The sequence below is a fragment of the Nicotiana sylvestris genome, chromosome 6, assembly GCF_000393655.2.
Source record: "Nicotiana sylvestris chromosome 6, ASM39365v2, whole genome shotgun sequence".
In the NCBI taxonomy this organism is placed as follows: domain Eukaryota; kingdom Viridiplantae; phylum Streptophyta; class Magnoliopsida; order Solanales; family Solanaceae; genus Nicotiana; species Nicotiana sylvestris.
The window spans coordinates 152,324,743-152,340,096 of record NC_091062.1 but is presented as its reverse complement, the minus strand read 5'-3'; the positions used below and the strand labels follow the sequence as shown (position 1 = coordinate 152,340,096).

General features: G+C 44.0%; 1 protein-coding gene across 1 annotated transcript; it reads right to left on the bottom strand.

The window, feature by feature from the left end:
* Positions 1-13,738: 13,738 nt before the first annotated feature.
* Positions 13,739-14,627, bottom strand: LOC138871494 (uncharacterized protein At3g49055-like). Its single transcript, XM_070149373.1, has 3 exons — positions 14,433-14,627; positions 14,063-14,353; positions 13,739-13,966 (listed from the first exon to the last, which is right to left on the bottom strand). The coding sequence occupies exons 1-3, from the start codon at positions 14,625-14,627 to the stop codon at positions 13,739-13,741; spliced, it is 714 nt and encodes a 237-aa protein (XP_070005474.1).
* Between the last annotated feature and the right edge of the window lie 727 nt (positions 14,628-15,354).

Sequence of the window (15,354 nt, the reverse complement as noted above, 5' to 3'; positions counted from 1 at the left end):
CTATTTAAAAAATGGAAAGCTCCCATCGGATCATAAAGAATCAAAGGCTCTACGAACCAAGGTTGCTAGGTTCACGTTGGATGTAGATGGAATATTGTACAGGAGGACTTTCGATGGACCATTTGCGGTATGTTTGGGTCCAGGGGACATCAATTATGTTCTACGAGAAATCCACGAAGGTACCTGTGGGAATCACTCTGGCACCGAGTGTTTGATTCGTAAAATTATTAGAGCAAGGTATTACTATGATAGCATGGAAAAAGACACTAAGGAGTTTGTCAAAAAATATGATAAGTGTCAAAGGTTTGCGCCGATGATTCGTCATCCCGGTCAACAACTTCACTTAGTTCTGTCCGCGTGGCCTTTCATGAAATGAGGAATGGATATCATTGTCTCCCTACCAACGGCCCCAGGTAAAGCTAAGTTCATTTTGTTTATGACTAACTACTTTTCTAAATGGGTGGAAGCACAGGCCTTCGAGAAGATTAGAGAAACAGACGTTATTGACTTCATTTGGGACCATATCGTGTGTCGATTCGGGATACCTGCCGAAATCGTATGCGACAACGACAAGCAATTCATCGATAGTAAGGTAACAGAGTTCCTCGAAGCACACAAAATAAAGAGGATCTTATCAACGCCGTACCACCCGACCGAGAATGGATAGGCCGAGTTAACAAACAAAACTATCACTCAAAACCTAAAGAAAAGGTTGGATGATGCAAAAGGAAAATGGAGAGAAGTCCTACCCGAGGTCCTTTGGGCATATCGAATGACATCGAAGTCCAGCATGGGGGCTACTCCATTTTCTTTAGTATATGGCTCCGAGGCCTTAATCCCGATCGAGGTCGGAGAGCCCAGCGCCAGGTTTTGACATGCGTCGGAGGAGTCAAATCACGAGACTATGAACACTAGCCTCGAGCTATTAGATGAAAAATGAGATATTGCACTTATTCGGATGGCGGCGCAGAAACAAAGAATTGAGAGATATTATAATACAAGGACTAACCTTCGATACTTTCGAATTGGGGACTTAGTTCTACGAAAAGTCATCCTCAATACTCGAGACCCGAATGAAGGGAAACTGGGACCGAATTTGGGAAAGACCTTACCGAGTCATCGGAGTTGTCGGTAAAGGATCTTACAAACTTTGCACGATGTGAGGCGAACAACTGCCAAACAATTGGAATGTATCACTACTCAAACAGTACTATTGTTGAGGTGTGGTTCTATCCTTTTTGTCCATTTAAATTTATGACTAACTCATTGCAGGTGTTTGATCGAGGACATCGAAGAACCTTTTTACGAAGACCTTAGGTTTTAAAGAATGCATTACACTCTTTTTCCCTTAGATCGAATTTTGTCCCAAACGAGTTTTAGAAGCGAGGTTTTTAACGAGGCAACAACTATGTGCTACCTAATGAGAAATCAACAGTATCCAAGGTTTCTTTTCAATCAACCTCGAATACTGGGGGGGAATCACCTTTGGAGATCATATTTTCAAGGAAAATACTTCATGCCGAAGAGGGCCTCGATAGGACAACTTTGTAATGGGCCAAACGGTCATGTGAACCGTGTCCATGTAGAATAGTCGAGACCCGATGGCAAAACATGTACACATGTATCAGTTAATTAAAGAAGCATTCTTTCTATATCAAAACTATGACGACCCGGCCGATCGTCTTAAGAATTAACACCCCGATCCCCTATTAACTACTTTCCCCAAGTATATTTCTACTAATGTGATTCTCCGGGATGTTCAGTTTTGAGTTTCGGGGAGTTTTGGGACACTTAGTCCCTAAATGAGAGCTTAAGTGTTGGAAAGTTGACCGTAGTCGGAACAGTATGAAGACGGACTCGGAATGGAAATCCGATGGTTCCGTTATCTCCGTTGGTGATTTTGGGGTTAAGAGCTTGTTCGGATTGTGTTTTGGAGGTTCGTAGCTAATTTAGGCTTGAAATGCCTAAAGTTGAATTTTGGAAGTTTCCGGTTCGATAGCGAGATTTTGATCCGAAGGTCGGAATGGAATTCCGAGAGTTGTAGTAGTTCCGTTATTTCATTTGGGATATACGTACAAATTTCAGGTCATTCGTACGTGGTTTGGTTGGGTTTTTGATCAAAAGCGGGATTCGGAAGATTTTAAAAAACTTAGGCTTGAATCCGATGTGTTTTGGTTGTTTTGATGTTGTTTGAGGTGTTTTGAAGATTGGTATAAGTTTGAATAAGGTTTTAGGATATGTTGATGCCTTTGGTTGAGGTCCCGGGGGCCTCGGGGTGATTTCGGATGGTTAACGAGAAAATTTAGAAAATGTTGCAGCTGTTGTATTTTTGCTGCTTCTGGTATTTTCACATTTGCGGTTTGGGGATGGCAGATGCGGCACCGCAGAAGCATCTAAGGGACCGCAGAAGCGGATTTTGGCCTTTCCTTCAGGTTCCGCAGATGCGGAAGGGACACCGCAGAAGCGGTGTCGCATCTGCGAAAATGTAATTGCAGATGCGATTTCTGGTATTTAAATGAAAGTCGTAGATGCGACAAAATTTCCATAGAAGCGGGGCCGCAGATGCGGTCCTATGGTGGCAAATGCGGAAATCGCTGGGCAGAACATATAAATAGTTGCCTTCGCGAATTTGAGGGATTCTTTCACCATTTTCATCCAGGTTTGAAGCTTTTGAGAGGGATTTTCGAGGAAAACAAAGTGGAATCACTTGGAGGTAACGTCCTTGACTTCATAGCTCGTTTTTATGTGATTAAAGACCTAATTAGTGGTGAGAAATTTGGGGGGAAAATAGGTAATTAGGGCTTGAGTTTCAGAAGCCTTTAATTGAGGATTAGAGGGGTCATTTGGACTCCGATTCTAGTGTTCTTGTTATGTATAGAATCGTGAGAGTACGGGGTTTCTGAAAATGTAAATTTTACCTGATTCCGAGATGTGGGTCCAAGGGGCATTTTGGTCATTTTATTTAATTTCACATATTAGCTTAGAATTTAATTATAGAATTAGTTATTTGAAGTGTTATTTACATTATGCAATTGAATTAAATAGATTTGAGCCATTTGGAATAAAGTACTCATGGCAAAGACGTGGTGTTGGGTTGATTTTGAGCAGGTTCGAGGTAAGTGGCTTGTCTAACCTTGTGTGGGGGACCTTCCCCTTAGGATATGATATATTTGGTAATTGAAATGCCTTGTACGTGAGGTGACGAGTGCGTACTTGAGCTAATTATTGAAAATCCGATTTTACTTTAAGTATTTCAATTGAGTTCCTTTTTCCTACTTTATCTACTTGCGAATTTAGCCTGTTGTAGTTTAGAAAAGCATGTTTAGTTGACTTAATTGCCTATTTGCTTGAACTACTTTAATTGAATTACATGAAGCATGTTAGGCTAGAATTAACTGTTTACTTGGTACGAAATTTGCATTTAATTGAGTATTCTTGTGTTGCTTCTATGTGTTTTTAATTTGGGACTACGGGACAGTATCTCGGAAGATCCCCTGTACGTATTTATGATCTGGAATGAGCTGCGGGATACCAAGAGATCCCTGGCACGTATATTGAGGATATTGATAGATCCTCGGGATACCAAGAGATCCCTAGCATGTATTGAGGATACCGAGAGATCCTCAGGATACTAAGAGATCCCTAGCATATATTGAGGATACCGAAAGATCCTCGGGATACCAAGAGATCCCTAGCATATATATATTGAGAGTACTAAGAGATCCTCGTGATACTGAGAGATCCCCGGTTATTTCCTTGTGGTTTGCCTTCATCTCTGTTTTCGTTATTGTACTCTTATTATCCAATGTAGATTCTTACTGTAGATTCTCAATTGTAATGCTTATCTTATCCTGTCATCTTTATATTTATTTAATCTTAGTAGAGCCCTGACCTTCCTCGTCACTACCCAACTGAGGTTAGGCTTGACACTTACTGAGTACCGCTGTAGTGTACTCATGCCTCTTCTGTGCATATTTTTCATGTGCAGATCCAGGTGCCGCTACTCAAGCCTATCATCACTGAGGAGGCGACTGCTCTAGAGACTTCGAGGTACATCTGCCGTGTCCGCAGGCCAAGCAGTCCCTTTCGGTTCCTGCTTTTAGTATTTAGACATTCTGTATCTTTCTGTTCTTATTAGACATTCCGAATTTAGAGCTATGTAGTGTTTTTCTTAGCTTGTGATTCGTGGGTTTCCGGGTCTTGGATTTAGATATTGGTTTTGAGACCTATATAAATAAGGTGTATGCCGAGCGACATATTTAACACTGTTATTGCCTTATTTCTATTTTTAAATTGTTTTACTTCCACAAGTTTGGTTATCTTCCGCAAGTTTTGGCTTACCTAGTCGTAGAGACTAGGTGCCATCACGATGGTTCATGGAGGGCAAACCAAGGTCGTGACAAGTTGGTATTAGAGCTCTAGGTTCATATGAGTCATGGATCACAAGCCAGTTTATTAGAGTCTCGCTGATCGGTACGGAGACATCTGTACTTATCTACGAGAGGCTATGTAACTGTTAGGAAAATTCCATTTCATTTGATTTCCTTGTCGCGTGATATTTTGACAACACAATTCTAAACTTCTGTCTTCTATTCTCTCACAGATGGCGGGGACACGTGCTACCCGAGATGATCAGGCACCTTACAGCCTTTAGAGGCCGGGGCCGGGGTAGAGGTCGAGGACGCGTACGTGGTGTAGCCAGAGCACCTGCGCGAGCTACCGCCGAGGTACCACCAGCGAATCCAGCCAGAGTCCAGGCACCTGACACGCCTACTACTACTACCACTCCAGCTCTTCAGGTGACTTTGGCACAATTCATGAGCATGTGCACTACCTTGGCTCAGGCAGGGTTGCTTCCCCTTGCTGCAGCTCCGTCTCAGGCTGGGGGAGGAGCATAGACTCCCTCCGTCCGCACTTCTGAGTAGCAAGTGCATGTTGAGTAGGTCCTTGAGATTATTCCTGTGCCGCCTGCAGTGCTAGTTCAGCCCGAGGACAGGGCAGCGGCTTCCGAGGATGAGCAGTTGAGACTTGAGAGGTTCAAGAAGTACAAGCCCCTTGTATTTAGTGGTCTAGCATTGGAGGATGCTCTAGGATTTCTTGATGAGTGTTACCGCATTCTTCGTATCATGGGTATCTTAGGATCGAGCGGGGTTTCTTTCACTACCTTCCAGCTTTGAGGAGCCGCCTATGAGTGGTGGCGCACATATGAGTTAGACAGTCCAGATGATGCTGCTTCACTGACTTGGACTCAGTTTTCAGATCTGTTCCTGAGAGAGTATGTTCCTCAGAGCCTCAGGGACGCATGGCGCGCGGAGTTTGAGTATTTGCGCCAGGGTGCTATGATTATCTCAGAGTATGCTGTCTGTTACACCAGTTTGGCTAGGCATGCACCAGCCTTGGTTTCTACTGTCCGCGAGAGGGTTCACCAATTTAGTGAGGGCCTTATTACCAGCATCAGATCTAGCATGGCTCATGAGTTGGAGATGGATATTTCTTATCAGCAGGTGGTGAGCATTACTAGGAGGGTCGAGGGTATACATGCTAGGGAGAGAGAGGAGAGGGAGGCCAAGAGGTTTCGAGAATCGGGCCATTATTCTGGTGCTCGTACCCCAACTACAGGTCATCATAGTAGGGGTTATATGAGTCTCCCTATTCATTCAGCTCTTCCAGTAGCCAGTAGTGCTCCAGCTCCTCCTAGACCTCAGGAGCCTTATTATGGACCACCGGTTTCTAGCATGCCTCCTGCGCGGGGTGCTTTCAGAGGTTAGTCCAATAGACCTGGCCCTAGCTAGTCATAGCCACCATGTCCTCCCAGAGCTTATTTTGAGTGTGGTGACACACGCCACGTGGTGAGGGATTACCTTAGACTTGGGAGGAGTGCACCTCCACAGACTTCTCAGCCATAACATGCCCCAGAGAGTTCTCAGGCTATGATTACAGCTCCAGTTGCTACCCCACCTGCTCAGCCAGCTAGAGGTGGAGGTCGGGGAGGTAGAGGTTGCCCTAGAGGGGGAGGCCAGGCCAGATACTATGCCCTTCCTGCCCGTACCGAGGCTGTTGCCTCAGATTCTGCCATCACAGGTATTATATTGGTTTGCCACAGAGATGCATCGGTTCTATTCGATCCAGGCTCTACTTACTCTTATGTGTCTTCTTATTTTGCTCCACATTTGGGTGTACCTCGGGATTCTTTGAGTTCCCCTATTTATGTTTCTACTCATGTGGGAGATTTTCTCGTTGTGGAGCGCATTTATTGGTCGTATTTGGTTGCTTTTAGTGGTTTTGAGACCAGAGCCGATTTATTGTTACTCAGTATGGTTGACTTCATTATTATCTTGGGCATGAACTTGTTGTCGCCCCATTATGCTATTCTTGGTTGTCACGCCAAAACCGTGACGCTAGCTATGCCAGGTGTACCACGTGTTGAGTGGAGGGGTACTTTAGATCACACTCCTAGTAGAGTTATTTCTTTTCTTAAAACTCAGCGTATGGTTAAGAAGGGGTGTGACACGTATTTAGCTTATGTGAGAGACGTTAGTATTGATACCCCTTCAGTTGATTCAGTTCCAGTAGTACGGGATTTTCTCGATGTGTTTCTAATTGATCTTTCAAGCATGCCACCTGATAGAGATATTGATTTTGGCATTGATCTGTTGCTGGATACTCAGCCCATTTCTATTCCTTTGTATCGTATGGCTCTTCCTGAGTTGAAGGATCAGTTACAGGAATTGCTTGATAAGGGTTTTATTCGACCCAGTGTATCACCTTGGGGTGGACCTATCTTGTTTGTGAAGAAAAAGGATGGTTCTACGCGTATGTGTATTGATTATCACCAGTTGAACAAAGTGACAGATAAGAACCGTTATCCTTTGCCTTGTATTGATGATCTATTTGACCAGCCTCAAGGCACACAAGTGTTTTCTAAGATTGATTTACGCTCAAGTTACCATCAGTTGAAAATTCGGGAGCCAGATATCCTGAAGACTGCTTTCAGGACTCGGTATGGTCATTACGAGTTCCTTGTTATGTCATTTGGGCTGACAAATGCCCCAACAACCTTTATGCATTTGATGCACAGTGTGTTCCGGCCGTATCTTGACTTGTTCGTCATTGTCTTTATTGATGATATTCTGGTGTATTCCCGGATTCGGGAAGATCATGAGCAGCACCTGAGGACTGTGCTTCAGACTCTGAGAGAGAAGAAGTTATATGCTAAGTTCTCGAAATATGAATTTTGATTGGATTCAGTGGCACTCTTGCCACGTGGTATCGAGTAAGGGTATTCAGGTGGATCCGAAGAAGATAGAGGCCATGCAGAGTTGGCCCAGACCATCCTCAGCAACCGAGATCCGCAATTTCTTTGTTTTGGCGGGCTACTACTGTCGTTTTGTGGAGGGGTTTTCATCGATTGCGGCCCATATGACCAGGTTGACCCAAAAGGGTGCTCCGTTCTAGTGGACGAAGGAGTGTGAGATGATCTTTCAGAAGCTCAAGACATCTTTGACCACAACCCCAATTTTGATATTGCCTACAGGTTCGGGGTCTTATACGATCTATTGTGATTCCTCGAGGGTTGGATTTGGAGCGGTGTTGATGCAAGACGGTATGGTGATTGCCTACGTGTCCAGACAGTTGAAGATACATGAGAAGAACTACCCTGTTCATGACTTTGAGTTAGCTGCCATTGTTCACGCCCTGAAGATTTGGCGCCATTACTTATACGGTTTGCCTTGTGAGATTTATACGGACCATCGGAGCTTGCAGCATTTGTTCAAGCAAAAGGATCTAATTTTGCGCTAGAGGAGGTGGTTAGAGTTTCTAAAGGACTATGATATCACTATTTGGTATCACCCGGGCAAGGCCAATGTGGTGGTCGATGCTTTGAGTCGCCGGGTAGAGAGTTTGGGAAGTTTGGCTTATTTACCAACATCGGAGAGGCCTATGGCGATGGATTTTCAGGCCTTAACCATCCAGTTTATAAGATTGGATCTTTCGGAGCCTAGTCGGGTTCTAGCTTGCGTGGTTTCTCGGTCTTCCTTATTTGATCGTATCAAGGAACGGTAGTGTGATGACCCTCATTTGCTTGTCCTCAAGGACAAGGTTCAGCACGATGATGCTAGAGATATGACTATTGGTGAGGATGGGGTATTGAGGATGCAGGGTCGGATTTGTGTGCCCAATGTTGGTGGGCTTCGGGAGTTGATTCTAGAGGAGGCCCATAGTTCGCGATATTCCATCCATTCGGGTGCCGGAAAGATGTATCAGGATTTGAGGCAACACTATTGATGGAGGCAGATGAAGAAAGATATAGTTGGATTTGTAGCTCGGTGCCTCAACTGTCAGCATGTGAAGTATGAACACCAGAGGCCGGGTGGGTTGCTTCAGCAGATAGAGATTCCGGAGTGGAAGTGGGAGCGGATCACCATGGACTTTGTAGTTGGGCTCCCACGGACTTTGGGAAAGTTCGATGCTATTTAGGTGATTGTGGATCGGCTGACCAAGTCCGCTCATTTTATTCTAGTATGTACTACTTATTCTTCGGAGCGGTTGGAGGGGATTTATATCCAGGATATTGTTCGTCTGCATGGTATTCCAGTGTCCATCATCTCAGATAGGGGTACTCAGTTTACATCACGGTTCTGGAGGGCCGTTCAGCATAAGTTGGGTACTCGTGTGGAGTTGAATACATCTTTTCACCCTTAGACGAACGGACAATCTGAGCGCACTATTTAGATATCTTGAGGATATGCTCCCTGCATGTGTGATTGAGTTTGGAGGGTCTTGGGATCAGTTCTTATCATTGGCGGAGTTTGCTTACAACAACAACTATCAGTCCAACATTCAGATGGTACCGTATGAGGATTTATATGGTAGGCGGTGTAGATCCCCGGTGGGCTAGTTTGAACCGGGTGAGGCTAGATTATTGGGCACAGACGTAGTTTAGGATGCTTTGGAGAAGGTTAAGGTGATTCAAGATAGGCTCCGTATAGCCCAGTCCAAACAGAAGAGTTACGTGGACCGAAAGGTTTGTGCTATTTCCTATATGGTTGGAGAGCGGGTTCTGCTTCGGGTTTCACCTATGAAGGGTGTTATGAGATTCGAGAAGAAAGGGAAGTTGAGTTCGAGGTTTATTGGCCCTTTTGAGATATTGAGGCGTGTTGGGGAGGTTGCTTATGAGCTTGCCTTACCTCCCAGCATGGTAGGAGTTCATTCGATATTTCATGTTTTGATGCTCCAGAGGTATCACGACGATTCGTCGCACGTGTTGGATTTCAGTTCAGTCCAGTTGGACAAGGATCTATCTTATATTGAGGAGCCAGTAGCAATATTGGACAGGTAGGTTAGAAAGCTGAGGTCAAAGGATATTGCATCAGTGAAGGTCCAATGGCGGGGTCAGCCGGTCGAGGAGGCGACCTGGGAGACCGATTAGGATATGCCCAGCCATTACCCTCATCTTTTCACTACTTCAGGTATGTCTCATGCTCGTTCGAGGATGAACGAATGTTTAAGTGTAGGAGGATGTGACGACCCGGCCGGTCGTCTTAAGAATTAACGCCTCTATCCCCTATTAACTGCTTTCCCCAAGTTTATTTCTGCTAATATGATTTGTCGGGATGTTCAGTTTAGAGTTTCGGGGAGTTTTGGGACACTTAGTACCTAAATGAGAGCTTAAGTGTTGGAAAGCTGACCGTAGTCGGAACAATGTGAAGACAGCCTCGGAATGGAAATTCGATGGTTCCGTTAGCTCCGTTGGGTGATTTTGGGGTTAAAAGCGTGTTCAGATTGTGCTTTGGAGGTCCGTAGCTAATATAGGCTTGAAATGCTTAAAGTTGAATTTTGGAAGTTTCCAGTTCGATAGTGAGATTTTGATCCGAGGGTCGGAATGGAATTTCGAGTGTTACAGTAGTTCCGTTATGTCATTTGGGATGTGTGTGCAAAATTTTAGGTCATTCGGACGTGGTTTGGTTGGGTTTTTGATCAAAAATGGAATTCGGAAGATTTTAAAAAACTTAGGCTTGAATCCGATGTGTTTTGGTTGTTTTGATGTTGTTTGATGTGTTTTGAAGATTGATATAAGTTTGAATAAGGTTTTAGGATATGTTGATGCCTTTGGTTGAGGTCCCGGGGGCCTCGGGGTGATTTCGGATGGTTAACGAGAAAATTTAGAAAATGTTGTAGCTGCTGTATTTTTGCTGCTTTTGGTATTTTTCGCATCTGCGATTTGGGGACCGCAGATGCGGCGCCGCAGAAGCAGCTAAGGGACCGCAGAAGCGGATTTTGGCCTTTCCTTCAGGTTCCGCAGATGCGGAAGGGACACCGCAGAAGCGGTGTCGCATCTGCAAAAATGTAAGCTCAGATGCGGTTTCTGGTATTTAAATGAAAGTCGCAGATGCGGTGAAGTTTCCGTAGAAGCGGGACCGCAGATGTAGTCCTAGGGTCGCAAATGCGGAAATCGCTATGCACAACATATAAATAGTTATCTTCGCGAATTTGAGGGATTCTTTCACCATTTTCATCCGGGTTTGAAGCTTTTGAGAGAGAATTTCGAGGAAAACAAATAGGAATCACTTGGAGGTAACGTCCTCAACTTCATAACTCGTTTTTATGTGATTAAAGACCTAATTAGTGGTGAGAAATTTGGGGAAAAATATGGGTAATTAGGGCTTGAGATTAAGAGGCCTTTAATTGAGGATTTGAGGGGTCATTTGGACTCCGATTTTAGTGTTCTCATTATGTATAGACTTGTGAGAGTACGAGGTTTTTGAAAATGTAAATTTCACCCGATTCCGAGATGTGGGCCCGAGGGGCATTTTGGTCATTTTTTTACATAATTTCGCGTATTAGCTTAGAATTTAATTATAGAATCAGTTACTTGAAGTGTTATTTACATTATGCAGTTGAATTGAATATATTTGGGTCATTTGGAGTCGAGTACTCGTGGCAAAGACGTGGTGTTGGGTTGATTTTGAGCCGGTTCGAGGTAAGTGGCTTGTCTAACCTTGTGTGGGGGACCTTCCCCTTAGGATATGATATATTTGGTAATTGAAATGCCTTATACGTGGGGTGACGAGTGCGTACTTGAGCTAATTGTTGAAAATCCGGTTTTACTTTAAGTATTTCAATTGAGTTTCTTTTTCCTGCTTTATCTACTTGCGAATTTAGCCTGTTGTAGTTTAGAAAAACATGTTTACTTGTCTTAATTGCCTATTTGCTTGAACTGCTTTAATTGCATTACGTGAAGCATGTTAGGCTAGAATTAACTTTTTACTTGGTATGGAATTTGCATTTAATTGAGTATTCTTGTGTTGCTTCTATGTGTTTTTAATTTGGGACTACGGGGCGACATCCCGGGAGATCCCCTGTACATATTTATGATCTGGACTAAGGTGCGAGATACTAAGAGATCTCTGACACATATATTGAGCATACCGAGAGATCCTCAGGATACCAAGAGATCCCTAGCATATATTGAGGATACCGAGAGATCCTCAGTATACCAAGAGATCCCTAGCATATATTAAGGATACCGAGAGATCCTTGGGATACCAAGCATATATTGAGGATAACGAGAGATCCTTGGGATACCAAGAGATCCCTAGCATATATTGAGGATACCGAGAGATCCTTGGGATGCCAAAAGATCCCTAGCATATATATTGAGGGTACTAAGAGATCCTCGGGATACTGAGAGATCCCCAGTTATTTCCTTGTGACTTGCCTTCATCTCTATTTCCGTTATTATACTCTTATTATTATGTGTAGATTCTTACTGTAGATTCTCAATTGTACTGCTTATCTTATCTTGTCATCTTTATATTTATTTAATCTCAGTAGGGCCCTGACCTTCCTCATCACTACCCAACCGAGGTTAGGCTTGACACTTACTGAGTACCGCTGTGGTGTACTCATGCCTCTTTTGCACATGTTTTTTATGTGCAGATCCAGGTGTCGCTACTCAGGCCTATCATCCTTGATGAGGCGACTGTTCTAGAGACTTCGAGGTACATCTGCCACGTCCGCAGACCAAGAAGTACATTTATGTTCCTGCTTTTAGTATTTAGCCCTTCTGTATCTTTCTGTTCTTATTAGACATTCCGGAGTTAGAGTTATGTCGTATTTTTCTTAGCTTGTGATTCGTGGGTTTCCGGGTTTTGGATTTAGATATTGGTTTTGAGACCTATATAAATATGGTGTATGCCGAGCGGCACATTTAACACTGTTATTGCCTTATTTCTATTTTTAAATTATTTTACTTCCGCAAGTTTTGGTTATCTTCCGAAAGTTTAAGCTTACCTAGTCGTAGAGACTAGGTGCCATCACGATGGTTCACGGAAGGCGAACCGAGGTCGTGACAAAAACACTTTGTGTCCTAAAGAAATTTGCTACTATATGAACATCATACTTGTGATTTTGCAAGAAACGACTCAAGGGCCAAAACACAAACATACCTCGAATACTCGGGGACTGTCATTGACAGTCAACACATTCGAGTCATCTAAACTCGAATTCATAAGACCTCAAAGAGGCATCCCCTCGACATAAAGGCCAAGGCCATCATACTTGGGGACTAACCTTTTGAACAAGTTTGAAAGGTTATCGGGAAACGAGTCCAAGAGACATACCCGAAGGCTACGAGCATATAAAAGGCTATGGCCATATTAAAGACTACGATCATATAAAAAAGGCTACGGCCGAAATAATGCGGCTCGGAGATGCGACTTCCGCCATAAGCTAAAGGCCTTCTAATACTTTGAAAAAATCGGTAAAATCGGGCTACCCTCGGCAAAAGCAAATAAAAAGGGGCTTCGATAGAATCAACCCTCGAATAACTTAAAGGCTTCGATAACATTAGCCTTCGAAAAAGCCTAAAGAGGTATTTAATTATCGTAACACAAACGGATTACGAATGAGGTTCCGATCGATTAAACCTTCGAAAAACCCAACGGGTGCAAAAACACATGTTAAGGCATAAAGAAATTTTCACTAAGTCTTTTAGCCGAAAAGAGGGAAAAATTATAGCCGTCTTAGAGGCCGAATTGGCCCAAACGAGCCTAAGGACCGACCTAAAAGAGCCTAAGGGCCGATATAAAAGAGCCTAAGGGACAAAGTATGCAGAGTTCGAGACCTTACTCTCACTCAATTCGGACTCGAGAGTCCCGTCATCCCGAGCTCGCATCAAATCAACTTAAACATAGCTCGAGGATTAACAAAAACCGTAAGAAGTATTATACTATAAGTTCGAAGATCGCCCATTGATCACTAAAAACCTAAGGGTTTGTAATATTCTGAGCCCGAGCTAGTGCTCACTTGATCATTAGGATTATAATATCAAAAAATTTCACAAACAAAGATGAAGCAAAATTCAATACAAATCAGAGACAAAGTGAAAAGAAAGGAAAATTACTTGTATTCATAAAGAGTATTTACATTGCCCACAAAGGGCCATACACAAAAACAAAAGCAAAAGAACCTAATCTACTTTTGAGGCCATACCCTCGGGAACCACCTCTTAAGGGGCCATATCCTAAGAAGCTGCATCCTCGGGAGTCACATCTTTGGGAACCTCCTCCTCGGGGACTCCATCCTCATCTCCCCCATCCTCGGAACCATTAGCGGAACCTTCATCATCGGAAGAAACAAGGAACCTGGCATCGGGTTCCATCGCCCTTGCTTGAGCTATCTCTTCAGTGAGGTCAAAACCTCGAGCGTGGATCTCTTCAAGGGTCTTCCTCCGAGATTAGCACTTATCCAGATCGTTGCTGCGCTTTTCCTGTTCGGAAGCTTCCCTTAGCTCTTCTTGAACATCCTTAGCATCTCTTAAGTAAATGGTTTTATCGGCATTGGCCTTCATCCTCTCCACTCCGGCTCTGGCTTCAGCAGCCTCAGCCTCGACTTCAGCAAGTTTGGCCTCGAGCTCCTTGATTTTCTTGGCCTGAGCCAGATTTTTCACTTTAGCACCCCGAATCTAGGTCTCAGTCGAGGACAGTTGAACTAGAGCAGCTTCTTTATCAGCAGCGAGTCGATCCATATTTTCCTTCCATCGGTTGCAATCAGCCTTAACCTGATCGACCTCGCCCCGAAGCTGCCCGATCATCTCCAATATTTGCTGAAGTTGAGACATTGATGTGTTAGCCTCCACATTAAGGTCAAGAATACCATAATCTTTCAAAATCACGGTTACCTGCTTGCCTAACTCAGCCTCGTTTCTATGAGTTTTGACCAAATACGCCTGAAGATCCTTGAGCTCCTCCTCCTTTTGGCTATAAAGGGGTCTAAGGGCCTTCTCTTCATCTGAAGAATTCTTCAGCTCAACCTCACACTGGCTCAGATCGGCCTTGAATTTGGTAATGGCCTACACAAAAAGCAAAAAGTTATCAGTTAAGAGAAAATGAGAAGAAGAAAAATTTACAACAACAGGAGCTAATACTTACCCGGGAAAAAAGACGTTGATCCTCCTCGAAGAGGGTGGATACATCGTTGAGATCAGCAGCATCATCGATCCCAGTAAAGTAGTCCCAGAAAGGATCTTCTTCACCAGGGACTCTGCTCTGGTCAGGAGCTCGTAGAGCTCGAGCTTCATTCATCGTATCCTTAGAAAAAGATGGTAAGGAAGGAGAATGACCCATTGTCACGACCCCGAGCAAGTCACTCGGGGCACTCTATTCGGCCTCGGGGGTCTCGGTACTTGTCCCTTGTGGTATACTTGTCGGAGGAGGTGGAATAATCTCGACCCCGGGCGATTCGAGGGCTTTGCCCAAATCTTACTTCGGAGTTTCCTTTTCATGAGGCAAGATCTCCGGTCCATAGGGTTTGGCGGCCTCAGCTGGTTTCCTAGTTCGGGTCACTAGCGTCCATTCTTTAGCCTCATCCCCTTCATTATCTAGAGACTGGTGGGCCGAGTCTGTGTCCTCGCGGATAACATTCCTCCTGCGTCTTCGAGCATGAGCCTTTCTTTCCTAGGGGTCTTAGGGTTTCAAAACCCTTTTTATCTTGTTATCTTTCCCCGATTTAAGAATCTTGGACTCGACCTCTTCCCTAGGAGGGGTCGGCCTTATCTCGGAGGAATTTCCAATGCCTGCATAAATTTGAAATTGAGTGTTAACAAATGAGCGGCTCCGGTAAAGAAGGAAAGCGTCGAAGGAAAAGCATATACAGGAAAACTCACCATGGTGTTTGGCTTCCCATTTATCCCTTGATCATCATACGAGGAGGTCTCAGCTAACTTTCTGACCTAGTTTTCGAGATCAGGGATTGCATGTGTCATCCAAGCATCAGTTGCAGGAAAATGTAAAGGCATCACACAATGCAAGAACGAAGCACAAGGGGATACCGAAAAAAGAATTTTTACTTACG